This window comes from Cyprinus carpio, chromosome B16 (assembly GCF_018340385.1).
Source record: "Cyprinus carpio isolate SPL01 chromosome B16, ASM1834038v1, whole genome shotgun sequence".
Lineage (NCBI taxonomy): Eukaryota > Metazoa > Chordata > Actinopteri > Cypriniformes > Cyprinidae > Cyprinus > Cyprinus carpio.
This window is the reverse complement of record NC_056612.1, coordinates 22,719,430-22,743,219: the sequence shown is the minus strand read 5'-3', so window position 1 is coordinate 22,743,219 and position 23,790 is coordinate 22,719,430. Positions and strand designations below refer to the sequence as shown.

Here is a 23,790-nt window from a genome sequence, read left to right as displayed (position 1 = left end):
GGCGCTTCAGAGCCGCAAATACCAGGACAGTCAGGCACAAGAACAGTTTCTTCCCCCAGGCAATCTACCTCATGAACAGTTAAATGTTCCCCACTTATACAATAAAAATGTGCTATATCCTTATATTTATTTGTTACCCCTTCATCCTAGTACATCCCTGCATCTTACTCAATCCAATTCCATTATCATTTATAGCACAATTGTTTATACACTTATTTATCTGCAAAGGGTTTTTATTTTTTATTTTTTTGACTGTGTGTTGTTGTCTTTTGTGTACTGGAAGCTTATGTCACTAAAACAAATTCCTTGTATGCGCAAGCATACTTGGCAATAAAGCTCTTTCTGATTCTGATTCTGATTCTGATTCTGATAAAAACTTCAAAAGAGACAGACATGAAGTTGTAGTCTGTGAAAGATGTTTTCTCTGTTTTATTGGGATGGACATCTTTCCTTTATTACTTTACTAGTTTTGGGGGTGAGTAATTTATTATATGTGCATTATTCTTCCAACAATAGTTATTACTGTAAGAGTTTTCATTAGTAAGCATTGCTGTATGATAAGATCTTTGTCTAGTGCTCTTTCTTATGAATGTTTTAGCATGACTTTGTGAAAGGTTAATTAAACTACAACTATCTCATAGCTTGCTATGGTCATGGTTGCTTGTAATTGAAAACATTCTATTAATTTACACACATTAATGTGTGGCAAAACATTTTGCAATCAATGTGTTTTTTGTCATTTCTTCCAGCGCTAGATCACAGAGCAAGTTAAAGCCATAACCATGCTTGTTTTACTGCTGATCGCATCAATGTTTCGGCAAGGTAAGGCAAGAAATTTTACTGTCAGATAAAATTCTGACAGATAAAATTGATTCAGAACAGCGGTTTGGATAAAAACAAATAAATGTAAATGAAATGAATGATTTGCTGATCTGGTTTCTCACAGATTTGGCAGTTTTTGTTGTTCCACCTCACCTGAAAGATTTTGAGAACTGCTATTTTAAAGTTATTTGGGATGCAGTGTAACTGTTTTCAAATTGATGTGTGTGTTGATCTCATGCTCATGTTAAGTGAACACTTTTATTTTAGGTCTTACAGTAGTGGGCTACGGAGACAACTTTATCACTGCCTTTCCAGAGAACATTGGTTTCTTCTATACGTCTAATACCAATAACCGTCTAAGAGTCACAGCCCTGCATGACAACACTTCATTAAAAGTCTTCTACAAAACCACACAGAAAGACTTACAAATTCCAAAGTCAGGACAGACCATGATTATTTTGTTTCCAAAGTCCGCTGAAGTAAATGAACTAGGCCCCTCGATTTTATCTGTCAGAATTACCAGTGACAAAAACATCACAGTGGTTTCTATAAGTCACCAGGCAGGCAGCACCCAGTCCTATGTCGTCCAGCCAACTGTAAATCTTGGCACAAACTATTTGATCCCTTTGCTGGATTACCCAGGGTATCTTGAATCTTTTAACCTAACTAGGCTTGTCAGTACAACCATAAGATACAGCTCATTCAAGTTACTCATTATCAATGCGGTGGACAGTCAAAACAGCGTCACTATAGTCAAGCAAACATCAGCATCAGGTGTTCGTGAAGAGACGTTCAGTATCAATTCCTACCAACTGGTCCAGCTTCAGACCAATGGTTCTATTTTGAGGGTCAAATCGAGCAAAGAAGTCGCTGTGATATTGACCCACCCGTGTGTAGAGACTGAGAACTGTAAATGTAACATGGTAATGAATCAGATTCTTCCCACAAAGTTTCAGGGTCGGAGCTTTATCGTACCTTCCATCTTCAAAGTGTCCAAGACCAAGCTACTTATGCTATCAGAAAACACATCCACGCTATTCCACGATGGTAACCAGTTACAGGCTTCTCCCTCGACGCTTCTGCCATTTTCAGACCCGCAGAAATCCCAGCTGGTTAATGCTACGGAGCTAGTGTCCCTCAGACTTTTCAGTCCAGGTCTCATTGTGGAGCTGATCCCAGAAAACATGTTCTTTGCTTGCTACCTGCTGCAGTTTGCTGAAATAAATGGCAAGGCTTTGGTGATCGCTGAAACAGACAGCAAAGATGACGTGCGCATACATGGAGGTTTGCTCTCAGCATCTAACTGGACTGCAATCACTGGCACAAACTACTCTTCAACTGTTGTAACTATACCTTATAAAATGTCCACAATCTGGCATCCAACATCAAGGATTGCTGTTTATATGCTGGATTATATATCTGAAAAAGTAATATTTGGAGGCCCAGCTGTACCAATCAATAAAAAACCAGGTAAAAAGATCTTATTTGAATCAAATATCTATCTATCTATCTATCTATCTATCTATCTATCTATCTATCTATCTATCTATCTATCTATCTGTCTATCTATCTATCTATCTATCTATCTATCTACTGTCTATCTATCTATCTGTCTATCTATCTACTGTCTATCTATCTATCTATCTATCTATCTATCTATCTGTCTGTCTGTCTGTCTGTCTGTCTGTCTGCCTGCCTGCCTGCCTGTCTGTCTGCCTGTCTATCTCCTGTTTGCTTTCCTCAATTCCATTTCAGGAACTGAATTAGAATTGAAAACAAAAACATTCTCAATTCAGTTTTCAGTGGTGCACGACCCTGGCTGGTGGAAGGCAAAAGGTAAAAATCTCTTCATTTGTTCATGCATCCAGATCTTCATGGCTGTGTGTTGGTTCCCGGAGCATTTGCGATTGGACGGGACCCCCTGACTTGGAAGAAGTCTCGCGAGTACTGCATGAATAATCAAAATCAGTTTGCCTGTCCTATAACTGAATCTGTCCATAAAGATATGGCTGATAACCTGACCAAGGAGGATGGGGAAGGCTGGATCGGTCTCCGCCGCAGTTTACTAACTACAGGCTGGTACTGGCAGGAGGAGTATGATCCCCCAATCTCTGTCAAATACGTTCACTGGGACAAAAAGCATCCACTGCATGTTTTGAAGGGCTTATGCACTTCAGTGTCCCTTGACCCTAAAAATGATTTCAAATGGCGAAGTGCACGGTGCTGTGATAAAAAGAAGCCTGTCTGCTACAAAAGGCCTGCATATCTCAATCCCTCACAAGATTTCTTGGTAATAGAAATGTAGTTTAGTGCTTGTTGGTAATGCTATTCTTTAGGTTCTTTATTTCCTACTTGTATCACCGCCTGCATATCTGAGATTTCAAGCAGTTGCATTGATATCATGAACGTATGTAGACATTCTAAACATTCAGACAGTTGGATCCGGAATTAAACTCTGTTTTTTTAACTTAGACATCAACTCAAATGGTAGCAGGAAGTAGATCCTGGAGTTATGAATGCCATATCAACAATAAAATGTAAATCATTAATAAAATGAACAAAATATTACAATCAACATACACCTTTAAAGTGTTGTGTATAACAAATTAAAATGAAAGTGAAAGTGAAGTGACATACAGCCAAGTATGGTAAGCCCATACTCAGAATTTGTGCTCTGCAATTATCCCATCCACACACACAGATATAAAGCATGAGTTGAATATGATTTTTAAAAACAGGCATGTAGTCCTTATTTGTGCCTGAAGTATTTTTTCACCACTGTCTGACAGTATGGTAACATCTACTGATTTTATGCTCAAAATATAATATAGTGACTGATGAAATAATGCTACATAGCATACATATCCCTAATCAAAGCATGTAGTGACCAGTTCCTATAACCTACTTCATGTACCCAATTACTGTAACAAAATCTGTGAATGTGCTTTTCATTGTGTGTAATGGATCCACTAATCAGCAGACATTGTCTCAGGTCTGATTTGAACTGAATCTGCATGAATTAAATGTATTGCTTGTCACTTTTATGTTCCCTTGTACATTCTGATGTTCTGACAAAACCTTCTTTCCTAGAGACAGTGTTGAGTGCTTTTTTTATAGGTACAAATTATGCAAGCTCCTATGCAAATTATTATAACCAAGCCTGGTAGATGTGGGTATTTGTAAAAGCATGTATCTATTTGAATGCTACTTCACAATTTTGCATGTAAAACAACCATATGACATACTGTACATTCAGGCTACTTGTTGCCAGCAGATGTGTTTAAATAGTGAAGCAAATGTTGGCAAGTCCCAGTAAAATACGACCCTTTAAGGAAGAATGTGCATTAAATTGTACCAGATTTGGATGATGAAGCATCATCCAATGTGTTATTATGGGAAATAAATAGAAACATTTGTTAATTTATTTGTTTTTGCACAAAATATAAAATTATTCAAAGAGGCAAGCCCCTAGCTAAACCTTTACAGAATGTAAAATTGTGATTTGTAAATTGAATAATGGATCAGAATCCCAGTAAAAGAGATTAATCTGAGAGGTATATTTATTTCGACTTTTATATAGTCAGGCATAGGAATATTTATGCCCAGATTTTAATCTTAAATCTAAATAGCCTATAGGTTTTAATGAAAAACGTAATTTAAGTGTACATCAAATTCATGGAAATCTTGATAATAATTGCATTAACTACTGCAGGCCATCTTCTGGAGGTTATCTTACTCCTTGGGACCGATTTTATCTTTTTACTTTAAATGAAAATCTAAAAGCACAGGTGTGTCCACACATCCCTCATGAACAAACAGACACAAAAACTTTGACATTCAAAATAATGCCAAGTTATAGGCCTAGCCTGTCCATTTTCCAGAGACACACAATTTGACAAATTAACTCTTTCAAAATGCCTAGATCTCAAAAAATGTTGGTATTCAGATAAAATGACTAAATTCAAACTAGCATAGTCGTTCCATCAAAAGTTTTGAAATTTAGTTTCGTCTTTTCAGACAGCATCACAAAAGAGTAGGCTAGGCCTATTAAAATATAATAGACCTCATCATTACTGGCTGAACTTAGTTCTCAGTGAGCTACCAATTCTTTGACCTACCAATTGATTTCGAGCCTCTGTCTGGCTGTCATCAGGGCTCTGAAAAGTGTGTGATTACGGACGCTTGGTGGCGCTGTGTTCTAATAAATGAGTCTTCTTGACGATTTGAGCTGTAGCAACTATAAAGAGCTTTTATAGATCAGCGGTTACAATAACTCTTTTAAAAGGAGCAGCAAATGTGTAAAATAAATTAAGACCTATTTGATACAAAGCCTAAGTTTGGTATCTTATTTGTTTATTAGTATATAAGATTTCGTGAGATTTATGAATTTTAATTATAAAATTTTAAAATAAAATGGAGAACAAAAGGAATTTTCGGTAATTTGAGATCTTATCCTTATGATATATTATCCTCCTCATGCCAAACTGCATATACGCATAGGTAGGCCTATAACTGCTTCTAACTGCATATAAGTAAAGAATAAAGAAAAAAGTATTTTTATTATTATAGTATTATTAGAAATCCATGACTTAAATAATTGTTATATGTAAATGCTTTGGTTAAACTAATTGTTCTAAGGTCAATAAGATTTTTAGAAATGACTTAATAATGAAATATAAATTTAAAACTACACTTCCCATGAATACACGCGGCACTTTACGGGATACTGTCACGTTATCGTCAGCTGACGTCAGACGCTGTTACATGTGGATAAGCGATCTATAGCATAACATTTGAATTTCATAAACTGTGTCGTTTTGGTTGTAGTTAATTCAGCATATTAAAAAGATTGTGGAAGCTCAGCGGCCGCAGGTCATTCATATGGACACACAAAAGACAGCATTTATTAGAAAAACCGCTGCAACCATCTAAACTTGCTAGCCACAGCGCTACTTTAGCAAACGAAGGGAAAGTAAGTTTGTGGTAACGTTACGTTTTTTGTGCGGCTCTGAATACTAATGCTGTTTTCGATTTACTAAATGTATGTTTTAAATAGCAAACGCATTTTGTAATAAACTGTATTCATGTATAACATTTAAATCACGAATTTATTAATGAAAATCACCCTAGTTTAGAACACACTGCCACAGAAAATATGATAATTTATGAATTTTAGTTTGGAGAATTATTTTTTTATTCTATTTTAAATTGAAATGGGGTCTTTGAAACCAACATACACAATAACTGATGAAGGAAATTATATATTTCCTGAGACAGTTATTGATATTTTTGGGTGATGTGTTTGCATAACAAACTACATATACACAGTCATTAATTTTGCCTTTTTTTCCGCAGGTGCAGGCTACATGACATGGAGAACTACAGAAAAGCACGCACAGTCGAGCAGCCCTGCCCGTGTCCGTTCCCTGACCTGCCCAGCGACACTCCAGAAGTTCGAGTAAAGGATGGCAGCAAAATCCGCAACCTGATGAGGTTTGCTTTAAGCCGTATGGAGGAGAAAACAGCCTCTGCAGATCATCCAGGCCCTCATGAAGGCTCAGAGGTGAGCGTCGGGTCGGTGGAGAATCTGTGCCGCCAAATCATGTTCACAGGTGTGGGTCTGAGCGTGGCTAAAGCTATCACATGTGTGGAGATCATGAAACGCCGTGTACACGGCTTACACCAGCACACCAAGCTGGTCTATCGCACGGTTCAGGAGGTCTGGGAGCCCCTGGAGCCCGAGGCCGGCTTGGACAGTCTCACAGTCAGCAGAAATGTGCCTAGTATATGGGTCCTGCTCTCCAGAGACTCACTTGATAAGAACCAGCCGGGTTACCAAGCTCCAGGTTCTTTTGATGCCTTGTGGGCTCAGGCTCTCAAAGAGGAAGCAGCAGCTCCGAAACATGGACAGAGAAGGAAGAGGGGAGGACCAGGGGCTGGAAGGACAGAAGGGGCTGGGAGAGGAAAGGGTGCACGCAAGCACCCGGGTCGACCTGGAGAACCACGTAAACCTCTAGGTCATGCTGGGGGTGGGCAGGATTGAACCAGTGTTGCTTGGTTCATATTGAGTATTTTCCCCTTTGAAGTTGCATATCTTGAGAATGTCTGTCATAAAAATGAGTTTAAAAGAGTAATACATAATAAGTCCCTTTATAGTTCACCTTAAAATTAAATTCGGTTGTTATTGATTCATCCTGAGCTGTTTCTTTAAATAAATTAAACTGACTTCAGAAAAGCCTCACATTAAATTTCCCCATTGAAATATTGTGATTGTGATATAGTTTTCATTTGTTTTTTTTTTTTTTTTAGATTTTTTTATTTTTTTGTTTATATTTTTTTTTCTCTATATGTGATATAAATTGTTTTGAAAATATATAGATTTGTCCAGATCGGTGATCATATGTAATCACTGTTGAAATATTTTAAGGAAAAACATTGTTTTTTTCCCATTTGGATGAGTTGTTGCTGCTTTAGGAAGCAATTCAAACCATGTTGAAGTAAACAAATGCATTTCACTTCAAATTTGTTTTATATTCTTGCAGATTTGATTCACAGATTAAGTGCCAGTCAAAGTTTTTCATATCAAAATAATGAAAATAGGCCAATTACATGTATTGCTGCTAAACTCTAGATTATTCTATGCAAAGGAAAGGAAATTGTGTATTTTGAATACCAAATATGTCTGTGCAGAAAAATACACAAATGTGGTCTCGAAGGGCTGTGACCGAATGCCAGTGTTTTTAAATGACACAGCTCAGAAAGCATCCAGATGTTGTATTAGGGGTTGTTTTTTTTGAAATATAGTTCAGGTGAAAAACATGTTATTTGATCAAATTTTAGGCATATCAGCAGCAGTGGAGAAATAAAGTCAAAAATGAAATTCATGTTTTCCCAGCACAGACTGTTGGAGTAAAGTACAAAGGCCGTGAATGCATTAGAGAAAAAAAGAGCTTTAGGTTAAATATTCATTAAGAAATTTCTGTTTGGTAAAATTCTGAAAAAAAGTTCAAACAATATAATTGAAAGTTGTGATGTGGAGATACAATTAATTATCAGTTCGGTGGCTGATATTTTGTTGTGTTTTGATAAACATTGTTTTCTTTGACTGTTTTGGAACTGAATTATTTTGAGTGAATAAAGTGCCCTATGCACTGTCAGTATTGGTGAATTTCCACACCTGCAGTATGAAACTCGTTGATCTTAAGGCACAAATCTTTCTAGAGTCTTATGCAAAACCCACACGGTGAGAATAGAGAAGCGATTTTGAATGTCAAATGTTGTTTTACCAAATGAACAGAGAGAATGCACAGCTTTTTCTGTTCAGATAGAGGAAGAGTGCTGTGGCCACGATAAAGGTAGGATGTTTTAACACTTGAGTCATTGAAGCAAACAACCTCATTTGTTAATTTATGTTTAAATAGGTAAACACTATTACATTTTATTCAGTAAGTGTTATATATATATATATATATTTTTTTTTTTCAAATGCAAGCCTAAGCAAAACAATTGCTTGTCATTATAGACTGTTGTAAAGTCTGTACAGATATTAAGAATTTAAGAAAATGACAAATCAGTAGAAAATAACTATTTTGTGGATGCCTTTGATTAACTTAAATTGATGCGTTCATCTGAATGAATAAAAAAGATTTAACACAGCCTCCTAGATATGAATTAATATGAAATAATTTTGTTTCTGGTATTTAATGCACTTTGTATGAAGTTCTAAAACCTATATTTAGTATTTAATACGTGACTACTCAATGTAAAGCTGCCCGACACAATTTTATGGGCTGAAGAGTAAACTATTAATGTTGTTCATTATCAGAATTGTTTCCTATATTCTTGTTATACAGCTATAGTTTATAACAAGTTTATTATTATTATTATTATTTTTTAATTCGTTTCTTGCTTGTGAAATGCTAATTTAATAATTTTCACTGCCTTCTGAATCTGAACACATCTAATGACATTAGTCTCAGTATCTATGAAATATATTTGAAAGAAATGTATACTTTTGTTCAGCAAGGATGCATTAAATTGATCAAAAGTGACAGAAAAGATTATAAAGTAACAGAAATTTTTTCAAATATATGCTGTTCCTTTGAACTTTGTATTCATCAAAATAGGGCTATGCAATTAATCGCATTAGATTGTTATGTACCAGTAAAGCCGGCTCCGTGATTAGTAGTAAATGATCCATCACCTGCTTTCAGATTGAGCGGCATTCACTATCACTACACAGAGCCGTAGTTCACTGACTGATATCGCGTTCGAAATCGAATGTGATTAATCTGCGATTATGAACGCGATATTGCCTTATTGTCAGTGAAATACGGCTCTGTGTAGTGAATGCCGCTTAATCTGAAAGCAGTTGATGGGGATTTACTACTAATCACGGACAGGCTTTACTGACGAGATGCGCATAACAATCGAATGCGATTAATTGCACAGCCCTACATCAAAACATTTTTGAAGGGTCATGTGACACTGAAGACTGGAGTACTGGCTGCTAAAAATCAGCTTTGCTTCTCATTAATACATTAATTTAAAAAAAAAAAAAATATTGAAACAGAAAACTGTTCATTTTAAATTGTAATAACATTTCACAATATTACTTTTTACCATATACTTTTTACCCCCCAAAAAGAGCAACTGCAAATGACAGACAAAACATATTGAAAGCAGGTATTTTACATTTCACACATTTCTAGTTTGACTAACTGTTAGAAGGGCCTCCTCAGTGGAAAATATGGTTAACTGTTTTCTGCATGTTAATTTTGTACAGTAAATACTGGATTAACTGAGTGTTTTTAAAAATATTTGTCATTTACTTTTTTTTTTTTTGCTTGCTTAGTGCACAGCAGCTGAAACCAGCTTCACAAGCGGGAGCTGCATATGCAAAACCCGCAGTCATGTTGGCGGTTCTGTTGACTATTTTGATGTTTAATCAAGGTAAATAATGCATACAGACAAATGTCTTATGTTCTGCTTTATTTAATACAATTACTACAGATGCACCATTACCAATTCAAGACGCCAAACATTTTGTACTCAATAAGATGTTTTTATAATGAAATTGATTGTGCTCAAGTCCTGTCCTTGAAATTGCTGTTAGAAATATCACAATTGCGGTCTCAAATTTGACAAATTTTCAAAGTGCAGTTATGCCAATAGATTCAGAACATTGATGATAATATTGATACTTGTTGTATTTACCTTTCAGTATCAACCTGATATGAGTGCAACAAAGTAGTATTGGTGCATCTGTAGTGATTATCACTGGTTAAAAATAAGTTTGACATTTTTAAATGGCTAAAACGAACATGATTATTGTACTATTAAACATTCACAGGGCTTTCATTGGACAATCGTGGGATGAGTTTCATCACTGCATTCCCCGAGAATATTGCTGTTTATTATCAAAAGACCTATAACCTTTTCAAAATCACTACCCTTCACCCAAACACTACGATCAGGGTCACTTATATGGCCAATGGCAGATTCAAAACCAACACAAGCCTCGCCGAAGGAATCGTTTGGACTTTGAATTTGACAAAGCAGGTTGAAGAATCCCAGTTTATGTCTTCCAATAAGACGTTTCGAATCACCAGTGATAAAAACATCACAGTGCTTTCTGTGAGTGGATGGGAGGGGAGATTCCAGTCTCACGTTGTCCAGCCTGAACAAAATCTGGGAAAGGTGTATCATGTTCCCTCTCTGAATTACACCAAGATAGCCACGTCCTTTAACCTCAAGATGACATCAGATGTCAGATTCCCGCCTTTTAGGCTGATGATCATCAATGCGGTGGACATGGGCAAAAGTGTCACCATCAAACGGGTAGATGAAAAAGATCCTAGCCAAGAAGAGACAATAAAGCTCGATCCTTACAATCTTTACCAGATTGAGATTATTGAGTCGGTGAGACAAATCTACGCAGAGGACAAAGTGGCTGTGATTCTGACCCATCCGTGCTTTGACAGCAACAACTGCTCATGCAACATGATTCTGAACCAGCTCCAACCCTATGTGTCAAACAACAATAAAGACATATTCCTTATGCCCCCCATCTTCAGCGCCAGACAGCTACTTGTGACAACAAATGAACCCTTTCAAGTCTATAAGGGTTGGTTTACTCCTTATACAGGTATTTGGGTGCAAAATTCTTCCAACATCCTGCCATTATTACAGAATTTTAGGAACAACTTCTCAGTTATTTCTACCACCATCCAGGTTTCCCTCCGATTAATTAGTCCTGGACTTGTTCTAGACCTCATTCCGATAAGCAAGTTCTCTGGCTGCTATCTGGTAGATTTAAATTCCTCACGCAGTGGTGCCTTGGTAATTGCTAATACATCCAGCGCTGATGCTGTGCGAATTAATGATCAGCATTTGCCTCCACACATCAGCTGGAACGTTATAAATGGCACAGGGTACTCTTGGGCTGTAGTGGAGGGAAAAAAGATAAGCACAATCTGGCATCCTTTTGAAAGGATTGGTGTATATATGATAGAACGCTTGGAGTATAACAATACCTATGGGAGTGCAGCAACAGTTATAAATACAGACCCAGGTGAGTGTTTGAGTTGAGTCAATTGTGATGTGTAACCATAATTTATATATGTGTATATATGATTTATATTATATATAAATATAATTATATATTACATATATTTCTTAAATATATATATAAAGGGCTGTAAAATTGATTAATCATGTAAAAATAAAAGTAAAATTATTTACTAATATACTTCTTATAAATAATAGTAATTATAGATAAATAAAAGTAATAGTAAATAATATATATATTTTATACATAAAAATTAATGTAGCACTGTTATATAACTTACTTTATGTGAAAGATATGATTTTATGTACATTCACATATACCATTCACATATCACTTTGTGTTTTAATGAGCATATAATACAATTAAAATGGTTAACAAATGGTAATATTATATAATGCATATATAAACCATCTGCTGTTGCTTTGCTTCTAGCTTTTTTATGTTTTTGAGTCAAAAGTACCAAATTAGGAGCTTATGCTAAGTTATTTCATTAACTGGTTAAATCATGTTTTTTTTTTTTTAAAGCAGTCATGTTTAATACTAACTGATTACTGAATATTCATTTGTGTGTTTTTAGATGATCGTGGCTGTCTGCTGACTCCGGAGATATTTGTACTTGGTGAAGATGAAATGAGCTGGTTCAAGTCCCGCGAATACTGCATGCAAAATGCTGATCTGTTTGCCAGGCTCAACAATGAAAGCAGCCAGACTAAGATGGCCTTAAACATGACACGAGAAGAACCCACGGAGGGCTGGATCAGTCTGCGTCGCAGCTTGTACTCAACAGACTGGTACTGGAAAAACGAGGATACTTTCTCACCTAATGTGGACTTCACTTACTGGGAGAAAGGACAGCCTGAAAAACCGGAGAAAGGCTTGTGCGCCTCGGTTTCCCTGGATCCCAACAAGAACTTCAAGTGGAAGAGTGCACGCTGCTGTTCTAAAAAGAAGCCTGTTTGCTATAAAAGACAAAAATACTTCACTTTACGAGATACTTTGTAAACAACAGATATCTTAATTACAAGACGTATGACCTTCAAAAATGTTCAATGTTTAATTTTTTGCTTTCAGAACTATCTTTAGGGATCAGTATAGATTGGTTTGATTTTCATGCTCAACATTTATCTGTCTATACATAGTGAGGCCCCTATATTAGAGTAGATTTAGAAAATGTTATTTGGTGGGCAATTAAATAGATATAGCAATAATATTAACAGTGAAAGAAAACTATTTAGGTTAAATATCACTTAAATATTAGAGTGTAAGTTGAGATGTATTTTGAGCTGTATCCAGACTAAGATTTAAACAGTGATTATTATTAAAGAATGTTAACAACATTGAGTCCTGTAGACTTCTTTTTTTTTATACAAAATAATGCCATAGGCTTTATTTGATATTAATTCTTTAGCCCTTTATTTTTTTCATACAATTTTAAACTGACTTGAAAATCATCAAAAAATCTAAATGTATTTCATTTTAAGATCTATTTAATTTCACACAAATGGTCTTTCTTTGATTCAGTAGTAAATGTTCTTTTAAAAAATAAGAAAAAGCAGTGTTTGTCTTTGTAATTCTTTTTCGGCTGCCATTATCAAGCTATTATATTATTTTCCAACCCCTCTATGGACCTAACATATAGGTAATTTTATAGTATTCAGTTATTCTTAATGGAGAAAAGTCCCAATCTATTGTTTTTCCTTTGTGTTGTAAGAAACTCCATGGGAAATCCTTGGAAAATCCTGTGGCAATCCATGTTGACTTGAAACTGTCAATCAAGAAGACAGAAAGGGTTATGATGGTGTGTGTGTGTGTGTGCATGCGTGTGCATGCGTGCCTGTGTGGTGGAAGTGAATATAATTAGTAGTTAGTGAATGTAATTAATCGTAGTGAATGTAATTAATCAATAATCTAAAATTCTTTATATTTTCCAACCCACTGCTTTAAAAAAAAAAAAAAATATTGCATAACTTTAACAGACAAATGCATGAAGATAAAGATTTATATTTTATCAGATATTATATTATATTATATTATAGTTAATATATTATATTATATTATATTATATTATATTATATTATATTATATTATATTATATTATATTATATTATATATATTATAATTATATTATATTATATTATATTATATTATATTATATTATATTATATGTTATTAGTATTTAAGTTATTCAGGGTGAAATTATCCACTCAGGTCAGAAAAGATGGAAGTCAGAGTCATATGGGTCACTTCAGAAGAGGAAGTTTATTTTAAGCCTTTGTATTTTTAACAACAAATATGGGAAAAGAAACAGCTTTGAAACCAGAGTGTACTGATTATGTGAGCATGACATTTGCATCTTTTCAGTGTTCCACGCTGCTAGCTCTGATGCTAAACCTCCTCTTGATCACCCAAGCTCCCACACCCAGAGCCAAAAGCAGCTTGGTACCCAATGCCATAGCAAGAAGCAGCACAAGAAGTGAGAAAGAGCTCTTTGCGGTTAACCTCTCTGGACTGGGGGACAAAAGGTAGAGCGTGGCTTGATCCTTCCCCAAAGAGTTTGAAGCCGCACAGATGTACTGTCGTCCAGGTTTGACGTCCAGCAGTTGGCTTGAAGTGCGGTATTGCCCAGTAGCATCCTGAGAAAGAGGGAATGAAGTATCTCCCTCTGGAACACCATCTGGTTCTATCCACTGAATGTCAGGAAGAGGGGAACCCTGAGCATGACACACAGCTTTGAAGCCAGCTTCAGTCCCCTCAGCTGACAAACTCAGGATTCGTGGTGCAGCTAGTAATGAGCAACATAAAAATACCTGTCAGAATTTAAGAGATGGCTTCCATTCAGTTCATACGTTGAAATTTGAATTGTATAGGCCAAAACCCATTGTAATTTGAATTGGAATGACAGGAAGTGGAATTTACTGAATTACAATAGTTTTTGAAAGCTTGGTGGTGACATTGAAGTCATGTGACCATCGAGTATTTTTTAATACTAGAGCCTATTCTAGCCTATTTCTCTATTCAGAGAAATTCAACAGGAATTCAGGGAAATGAGGCCCCCCCTCCTTAACTTTTTGTAAATATTAAGATGAATATATAAATTAACTATAATTTATGGCGTTTCTAACAGATTTGTCTTAAGGCCTATAAAATGTTCCGGACTTTTTAAATGCCATTCACACAAAGTCTTATCAAGCCTTCTTTAGACATTTGTACTGACAAACCTTGATTTTTTTTTGTTAACAATTATGCTAATTGCCTTTACATGGATTTTAGTTCATTTTACATCAACTTAATTTTTTAATCTGACACTTCATATTTTAACATTTAAGCCAAATTGCAATTATGTTTCCTGTTGGCAACCTTCATTTAAATTCAGGAAATTAATTGAAATTGAAATTTAATTTTGAAAAGCATTCTGAAAAGAACACAACACGTCATCCATATGCTTACTGTCATGTAGAACAGTCTTGGAACAACCAATCAGTTTGGCCTTAAGAGTTCATATCAACTTATGTTTATAATTTCTATTTTTAGAGATATTTATTGATTAAGTAATAATTGATTGGGGTTAGGACTATGCTTGTTGGACATGAATATTGTTCCATAAGAAGCAAACTTACAGTCATCGTAAAGATTCAACACGTTAAGACATCAGATGGGAACATACAGGAATCAACTGATTCTTTTCTTACCCTCCACTCGTAGACGAGTACCCAGTGTGTTCTCAAAGCTTGTATGGGGATGTCCCTGTATCTCTACACGGCAGTAGTAGCGGCCGTTATCCTTCAAGGTCACGCTGTTGATCCTAAGTGAGATGTCATGGTTTCGGTGGTTACCCTCCAGGCGGTAGCGTTGGTCCTGGTTGGGCCTTGATTGGCACAGCTGGCTGTTGTTCAGGCTCGTGCAGCGGAACAGCATAGTGGCGGCCCGTCCGTGGCCCAGGGTCCACACCGCATGCATGGAGGAGGGATGGGTGTGATGCGGGTGGCTAAAAGAGCAGGGAAGCACTGCTGGGTACCCCTCCATTGCCCGCACCTCAGTGGGCGCTTTCATCAACCAGCCATCATCATCTTTGGCTATAGCTAGGGAGCAAAGTTGACAATGCTTACAAAATCAGAATTATCAGGTCTATTGAGTTATTCTATTCAAACTCTGCTTTGAATTTTCTTACCTGCAGAAAAAAAGATCACCAACAGACCGAGAGTTTTAGTAAAATGGTGTGCATCCATTGCAGACTTTCTTGATTTATGATTCAGTATGAGAAGAAAAAAAATTCCTAGCAACAAGTTCCTAGTTCTGACTCACTCTCACACATTACTGACTTCATCTACTAATACTGCTATCTATCTATCTATCTATCTATCTATCTATCTATCTATCTATCTATCTATCTATCTATCTATCTATCTATCTATCTATCTATCTGTCTGTCTGTCTGTCTGTCTGTCTGTCTGTCTGTCTGTCTATCTATCTATCTATCTATCGATTGAAAGAATATAGAAAGAAATAGAATAGAAAAGAAACCTGATAAAGTTTCACCATGTATTGCTGTGTTAGGAGTTCATTGTGTTCATTGTTCATTTTTATTTTTGGAGCAGGACCTTTCAGAGGAACTACCTACACTGACCAGTTCACTAAAAACTGGAAACATTTTGGAAACATAAGTAGACAGTTCCTTATTTTAGTCGTTACTTACCATCTTGTTCAGTCCCAGTACCTTCATTTTAAATCTTCTGTCTGTGAGATCCCGGAATGTTCTCTCCGAAGATGCAGGATTATGTGTTTGGTTTGCTTTCTTTGATTTGCAGTCTCACAGGTAATACATTATTTTTTACATTTTAAAAGCAAAGATGTTCTTGAAATTCTACACTGTAAAAAAAAAAATAAATAAAAATAATAATAATAAAAAAATGAGGTTCTTCCAATACCATACAGGCAGAGTCTTGGAGAACTGGTCTATCATTAAGGAATTGCAAGGCTTTCCTCATGCATCTTTCTATTTTTATAGTGTAAGAAAGAATTAAAATGAAAGCAATAAATGTAAACTGGAAACATATCCACTAAAAACTATGATTAACTCCAGATTTCGTGTTTTTTAGGCTATCTTGTTACAACTTATGTTATCATATTATATGTTGTTCTGTTGTCATCTGCAGGCCTATCTTGTACACCATGGACCATGAAAGTACAGTATCAGGTCAATGGCACATTGGGACAAAATGTGATTCTACCCTGCATCTTCACACACCCAAAACAAAATAGTTACACCGGTGACATCAATATTAAATGGATGCAGGGCAACATACATGAACCCATTTTTCAGTGCATATTTCGTAACAAGACAAATGAACAAGACGGTAGATGTATTTATCCAACATCTTCAGAGCGACTCTTGTTTCAAGGTAACCACAGAAAAGGAGACATTTCCTTAAGGATCAATAATGTACAGTTTACTGATGCCTCACAGTACACCTGCAGGGTGGAGCTGGATTATAATACATTTGAGAAACACACAACGCTTAATGTCAATGGTAAGAGTTACACAACATTTGTATCATCAGACAAATAAACAGCCCTCCCCCCCCCGACAATAAAAAGTGCATTGGGACACTTAAGTCACACTCAAAGGGATAGTTCACCCAATATTAAAATTCTGTCATCACTTACTCACCCTCAATTATACATTTTACTTGCAATTTAAGTGTCTAAATATTCTGGGACCACTGCATTGTATGCATGAAATTACAGATTTTTTTGTTATTGTCAACTGTAGCTCCAGCACAAATCCTTAGCCTATCCCTGGATTTATATGATCAGGGTATGATGGTGAAATGCATTGCCAAAGGGAATCCAATTCCTGAAGTGAAATGGACCTCGTCATCTGGACCACTAGAACACTTACCACTCAAAGCTGGGCACAGAGTCGTCAGCTCAGTTCCATTCTCTGACCAGAATGTGTACACCTGCCAAACTGTGAACTCACTGGGCCAGGATCAGAAAACATTTCCACCAAACCAAAATACAAATCAAAATTGTTCTGGTCTTTCGGTGCTGACTGGCATTCTGGTGTGTTTGCTGTTGCTTGGGTCTGTAGCGTTCATTTTGGATGTGGTGAAAAGAAGTAAGTAGCCTGCCTGATTATTTTTTGCGCGTTTGGTGTTTGCAAATTCTGATGGGCTATATGTGTTTTGTTTTTTTGCCAAAAAGGACAAAGTGCACAAGGAGTCATGCTACAGTAAGATCGCACGTCATTCATTTAAACTGGCCATAACAGTGAAACAGTGCATCTTTCTAAAGTATCTGAATGCAACTTAATAACTGTTTTCATTTTCAGGGATATGGGTGTACAGAGGGTTAAACCCTCTATATATCAAGCTAATGAGACAGTTTATGCCAATACCAGCACTTGTCCAGTTGGTGAAACTAGACAAGTTGATCAAGTTGATGTGAACTCAGCAGGGGAACTGAGAGAGGGGGCAAAGGTTGAAAAGATTCTCAGGGCCCCAAAATGTCGGCCCCCAGGACCTCCAGGACCCCCACCAGACACTGACGAAAAGTGAAAGGTGAGTACTATTTTACTGTTGTACTTAACTTCATAGTTGCACGGTCTTAATCAAGGGTCAGAAATTTTACCTTAATGTTTATGCATATATTTTCATAGATTTTGATGAACCAGCTTATATTCATTATGACCTTAAAACGTAAATAAAATGCTGAAAGAATATATAAGATATCAACAAACAACTTAACTAGTAGCCTACTGTATATGTGCATAAAAAAGTGCAGTTTAAATTAATTTATTTTATTTATGTGTGTGTATGTGATGAAGCAGTTGATCCAGAAGAATGTTATGGTAAGTAGCCTATTGCAGGTTTTTTCTTTATCTGAGAAAAATGTAACACTATCTTTCTTCCTTTAAACCTCCAAATAACTACAGTCAGCCTTCAAGAGCAAACCCCCAGCAATGATATGTAGTCTATAAACAGTATATCCATTAGTGTGTGTGTGTGTGTGTTCAGTGATTTGTGCAAGGGGTGGGTGACACAACTAGTCTTTTGGTTGTGGTGGAAAATACTCATTCTGAATAATGCTAGCCATTTCATGTAATATTCTTTATTTTTTCACTTCAGTAGGACCATAAAATAATCTAAAAACAGCTACACAATTTAAATAAATAAACACTGTATAATACTGTTGCTGTTTTTGATCCCATAGACACAGAATAGGTGAGTATCTCATAATGCAGAAGGTTAAAACGGGCGGGGTTTTAGGTCAGGTAGGAAGGGTCTAAGTAATAATTACATTATTTGAATTATATCAGTTTTACTGTAAGGGATAGGGTTATGTACTTAAACGTGTGGATTATTATCTCTAGACCGCTAGTGAAGCTGCACGTTATCATAAATCATCACGTGGTCTCTGTTTCTTTTCTAGGCGCTGATGCAGATGGACCAATCACATTTGTTTTTGATTACTGTATGACAATTTTTAAAAATCATTATGTTTGAGATTTTTATGGCTTACTTTGCTTCGTATTTCAGATATATGTCATTATGGTTCATATGTTTAGAAATAATATTATATTTTGGTGTATAAATGGTTTCAAAAAGTTTTGAATGCAGTCTAGTTGGGGATTCAGGACTCAGACTTTGAGCCTCCACGCGCCCCCGTGTGGACGAGGCTGTTTTATATGCCGTGGTCACAGTCACACCCTGTTGTAGTTGACGCTTCTCCTGAACCAGCTACTGGTTCAGTGTAAGCAGCTTAACATAAATATTGCCTTATTTTATTTGTAAAGTTCCTCAAATAGTATATACCAGAATGCCTCACACTATCGTTACTACTACAAGCACAACAACAACAACAACGTCCTCTTCGGATGGAGGATTTTGCAACATCGGTTATGCGCGTTCATTTCAAGGATTACTGAAAATCGGCCAAGTGGTAAGAGAAAGTTATGCTTGCATCACATTTATTTTATGAAGTAAAGGTAGACGAATGCATAGAATCCTTAATGTAGCGTAGACAGATGGTAACTGACTGTTTTACACCACGATGCTTCACTGACCGACTAACGGAACTCTTTCCTAAACCTTCCATGAATACATTGCTTATGCACTAACAGTGCAGGATCAGTGCATTTATTTACAGCAGCACGTCTCATATTTATTTTGGAGAAACGTTGGAAAAAAGTCTCCAAGAAGTTAAACATTCGTTTCACTAACAAAAATGCTAAAACGTACTGTAACATGATATTTCCATGCTTTATATCATGCATTATGTTATGATTTTGGGCAGTAGTCTACCATGTTATTCTTTAGGAGATAAATCTGAAAACTTGTGCTAACTAGTTTAAAGTTTTATTCTAAATGTACACTAAAAAACAACCCCAAAAAGTAAATTAATCTGATAATCAATCAGTACCATGGTGTACAATCACAATTAGACTTATCTTCTTAATCAGATCTACAGGAACACCCGCCCCAAACAAACAAGAGTTCACAGGAAAAGGCACTTGTGTGTGTGTGTGTGCGTGTGTTTGCATACATTTCTCAACCTTCTGTGCAACAGCTTTTTACTCCCAAGTGAAAAATGCATTAGGCTAAGCTTAAACTGTAATTTAGGCCAAAGCAAATATTACAGCAAAACTCGGAGCAGCTAGTAATATTATTGTTGATTTTGATGTTATTTAAGATTTTGTTTGAATATTTGTTTGAATGATTGATTGAACTTTCGAGTGAACTGTTCATGAATACTGTATAATTTGCTTTTGTTCGAACAACACAATATACTAATAGATTTCTGTTAAAGGAAAATTGGTGAAGAGTATCCTGGAAGTTAAAGCTAAACCTAATTTTCACCAACAAAGATGATAACATGCACTGTACGATGTTATTGCCATGATTTTTTTTATGTTTGAATATGTGTCATATTAAAATATATTTTTGGACAGTGTCATGGTGTTCTGTAAAGGGTGTGAATCATGTAATAATGCAATTCTTTAAAGTATTTTGGATTAAATACCATGGTATGTGATTATTGTAATCATTTAGTAACTGAACGTTACCATGTGACATCATCACTGATCCATGGTACTGCCGCAGGAGGGAGGACCTCCTCAAAATAAAGTCTTTATTACTACTTAAATAACACTTGGGCTCAGAGTGTGGTTTAGGGTGTGTGTGTGTGTGTGTGTGTGTGTGTGTAGGTGATGACAGGCAATGATAATTTGATAAGACTCACACACCCCGGATGGTCAGGAACAGCCGGCTGCTAAAATAGTTGAAGTGATGAGAGAGATTTAGAGAGATTTGCACTGCAACATGTGGGGCCTCTCTGCTCAAAGAGGGCTAAACATGACACCCACCAAAGCCAAAGATTAAACATTTCAGATAGAAGATAAATGGTTTGACAACAGAAATTTTTTTTTTCACCATTCACACATTTCTGCTTAATCGATTCAACAGGAAACACCAGTGTTCACAGGAAAAGAAACCTGTGATTTTTTAGTATTTGCATTAATTATTTAACACTTCTATGCAACAAAGTGGGAAATGCATCATATTTTTACAGTATTTAATGGTAATATAGCACTAAATAAATATGATTTCAAAACTAGAGTAATATTATTGTTTTGATATTATTTTAAAAATATTTATCATGCATATATTTTTATTGTTGAATTCTAATGATAATATTACACTAAGAAGCAGAAATAGGACAATAATTAAATGTTTAGTCATTAATTTAAAAAAAATCACGGTTTAAAAAAGTAATTTTTTTTACATTTATAGTTCTTAAATATGAAATTATTATTTTATTTTTAAAAATTTAATGTAAATTAATTTAAAAAACAGACATTTAAATTAAAAATATGAAAAACATAATATTACTAAAGAAATGAACAGAAACTTCACTTCTCGTTGTCCAGGTACTTTTTTTTTTTATTTACTAAGTTGGTGAAATCCAAGGTTTTACTGAGCAAAAGCATTGCTACTTTGTTCTTTGTGTCGAAGTAAAAGTATTAGTATTTCCTGTGAAGGGCACAAGAATCTTTAAATGAAATTTACTACCTCTGATTTTTGCAGGTGATCCTCCTGATTGCTTTCCTTTGTGTGTACTGTAAGGGGTTCAGTTACTCTGGCTACCGCTACTTTGAGGTGGTCACTGCATGGTTTCTCATCGTCTTCTTAATCTTCTTCCTCATGTATTTGTTTCGACTTCAAAGCAAAATCACTTGCATCAACTGGACATTGACGGTAAGTCAGCACTGTTAACATTTCACTTACACATCTTCTCACCGAAGATCATGGCAGTAGGTCTCTTTTTAATCTTTCAGAAAGTTTATGCTGCTTTTTCATCTCAAATTAGCTCTTTTTTGCTTTCACAGGAGTTTTTACATTATGCTGTGGGAGGAATCCTGGTCTTTATTGCCTCTATAGTTGTTGCTGTGAAAAGTCATGGGATCTCGGCTTTGATCGCTGGATCTGTGAGTGCCTTTTTATGCTTCCAATATGTGCAATGCATGCTGCTGATTGGCCGGAAAATTTACAAAGCCTTCTTGTGTAGGGTTGAGGAAAGAAATGTGAATCTTTACTGTTGCATTACACTCTATTTATTGGGCAGTGCATATTTAGTAATAACATATGTGATTATAGAATATTATTAATGTCACTAATGTCTGTTTTTAAATAAACACAGGTGTTTGGCTTTATAGCTACTTTTCTTATTGCAATCAGCATATGGACTTCTTATAAGGTCACATGTGGCTCTCAACCAACTGGTGAGTCGGATCATGTTTTGATCATGTAATTTGTAAAATATGAAAGCCCTGAACAGTTTTAAGGAATAAAAATAAAAAATGAATATCCACCTTCAGGCTATCCAAAATGTAGACATATGTATTTGTTCATTTCAACATATTTGGAGAAATGTAGCATTACATCACTTGCTCACCAGTGGATCCACTGCAGTGAATGGGTGCCGTCAGAATGAGAGTTCAAACAGCTGATAAAACATCACAGTAATTCATACGACTCCAGTCCATCAATTAACATTTTGTGAAATGTAACGTCTGGTAAAAAAGTCCATCTCTTGATTTCTTCTCACATCAAAAACCACCGACATAATTGTTCAGAACTGTTTGGACTGCTTTGTTCTAAACAGCACTTGACCTTTTCACTGGAGAAATCGGTATTATGGACTCTCATTCTGATGGCACCCATTCACTGCAGAGGATCCATTGGTGAGCAAGTGATGTAGTGCTAAATTCTCTTAATCTGTTCTTATAAAGAAACACACAACATCTACATCTTGGATAGCCTGAGGGTGATTAGAGTTTTAGCAAATATGAATTAGGGTGAACTGTTCCTTTAACAGAATGGACCTGTTGAAATTCATTGCATAATTTCCTGCTAATTCTCTCTTGAAGGTGCTGCAGTGTAACTGGATGGAAGACGCTGTCTTATCAGATGAAAGTAGCAAGAAAAATTCTCAGTTTGTTCTGGAGAGATGATGAGTTCTTTAAGAACATTAAAGGGACATTTTCGGTTGTTTTTGAAGATGCTTTATGCTTCAAGAGTGGATTTTTCTAAATTTAAGTGCCTCAGTGAACTTAATTGGCTGGGATCAAACTTAGAATTTTTCAGCATTAAGACTGGTTTATTTTAAGAGTGGAGTTTTAATATTTATCAATAATGTCTGAAACCAAAAGGGGCCATTTATTCACAAAAATGTTTACATTATTTATTCGACAGTATACAGTGGGGAAAATATTTATTTGATCCCCTGCTGATTTTGTAAGTTTGCCCACTTACAAAGAAATGAAGGGTCTGGCACGTAAACAATCTGTGGGAGCCAGAATTCTTGCTGGTTGGTAGGGGATCAAATACTTATTTCACTCACTGAAATGCAAATCAATTTCTAACCTTTATATATATATATTTTTTTTCTGGATATTTTTGGTTGATATTCTGTCTCTATCCGTTAAAATAAACCTACCATAAAAATTACAGCCCCTTCATCTCCTTGTAAGTGGGCAAACTTACAAAATCAGCAGGGGATCAAATAAATATTTTCCCCACTGTATATCGTGTGATGCAGATTTGATTTAGTGCTTGTGATCAAAGAATATTTTGGCTGAAATTAGGCGTTCATGAAGGATTGTTGCTGACCCACAGTATTATTACTGTTATTACAAGAGCTGAAGTGTGGTTTTGCTTTTCACAGTATCTCTATAAATGCATATTATGATTTTCAACTGTAAAGTTTGAAGAATGTATTTTTGGCTTTCAAAATGTAAGTCGTTTTGTCTTATACATTGTTATAAAAAGAAAAAGTCTCCTGATGTTGTGTATGTTTTGTAGGTTCTTTATTGATTCAAAATCAGAATTTGAGACAGA

At 35.7% G+C, this 23,790-nt stretch overlaps 5 protein-coding genes across 5 annotated transcripts; 4 read left to right on the top strand and 1 right to left on the bottom strand.

Moving 5' to 3' along the window:
- The first annotated feature begins 5,541 nt into the window (after positions 1-5,541).
- Positions 5,542-7,052, top strand: LOC109104890 (ribonuclease P protein subunit p25-like protein). The gene is made up of 2 exons (XM_019118206.2): positions 5,542-5,794; positions 6,178-7,052. Exon 2 carries the CDS (start codon positions 6,194-6,196, stop codon positions 6,863-6,865), a length of 672 nt encoding a protein of 223 aa, XP_018973751.1. The 5' UTR covers positions 5,542-5,794; positions 6,178-6,193; the 3' UTR covers positions 6,866-7,052.
- Positions 7,053-9,317: 2,265 nt separating this feature from the next.
- LOC109104889 lies at positions 9,318-12,724 on the top strand. Its single transcript, XM_042741497.1, has 3 exons — positions 9,318-9,774; positions 10,175-11,395; positions 11,970-12,724. The coding sequence occupies exons 1-3, from the start codon at positions 9,735-9,737 to the stop codon at positions 12,392-12,394; spliced, it is 1,686 nt and encodes a 561-aa protein (XP_042597431.1). The 5' UTR covers positions 9,318-9,734; the 3' UTR covers positions 12,395-12,724.
- A 927-nt stretch (positions 12,725-13,651) lies between these two features.
- LOC122140106 (sialic acid-binding Ig-like lectin 15) lies at positions 13,652-15,689 on the bottom strand. The gene is made up of 3 exons (XM_042741894.1): positions 15,561-15,689; positions 15,082-15,471; positions 13,652-14,174 (listed from the first exon to the last, which is right to left on the bottom strand). Exons 1-3 carry the CDS (start codon positions 15,616-15,618, stop codon positions 13,750-13,752), a joined length of 873 nt encoding a protein of 290 aa, XP_042597828.1. The 5' UTR covers positions 15,619-15,689; the 3' UTR covers positions 13,652-13,749.
- A 402-nt stretch (positions 15,690-16,091) lies between these two features.
- LOC109104895 (sialic acid-binding Ig-like lectin 15) lies at positions 16,092-18,940 on the top strand. Its single transcript, XM_042741496.1, has 7 exons — positions 16,092-16,205; positions 16,546-16,920; positions 17,163-17,510; positions 17,597-17,624; positions 17,724-17,952; positions 18,222-18,242; positions 18,824-18,940. Exons 1-5 carry the CDS (start codon positions 16,142-16,144, stop codon positions 17,947-17,949), a joined length of 1,041 nt encoding a protein of 346 aa, XP_042597430.1. The 5' UTR covers positions 16,092-16,141; the 3' UTR covers positions 17,950-17,952; positions 18,222-18,242; positions 18,824-18,940.
- Positions 18,941-19,055: 115 nt separating this feature from the next.
- On the top strand, positions 19,056-23,236 carry LOC109104892 (CKLF-like MARVEL transmembrane domain-containing protein 7). The gene is made up of 5 exons (XM_019118209.2): positions 19,056-19,333; positions 21,478-21,648; positions 21,780-21,878; positions 22,091-22,172; positions 22,821-23,236. The coding sequence occupies exons 1-5, from the start codon at positions 19,211-19,213 to the stop codon at positions 22,832-22,834; spliced, it is 489 nt and encodes a 162-aa protein (XP_018973754.1). The 5' UTR covers positions 19,056-19,210; the 3' UTR covers positions 22,835-23,236.
- The last annotated feature ends 554 nt before the right edge of the window (positions 23,237-23,790 follow it).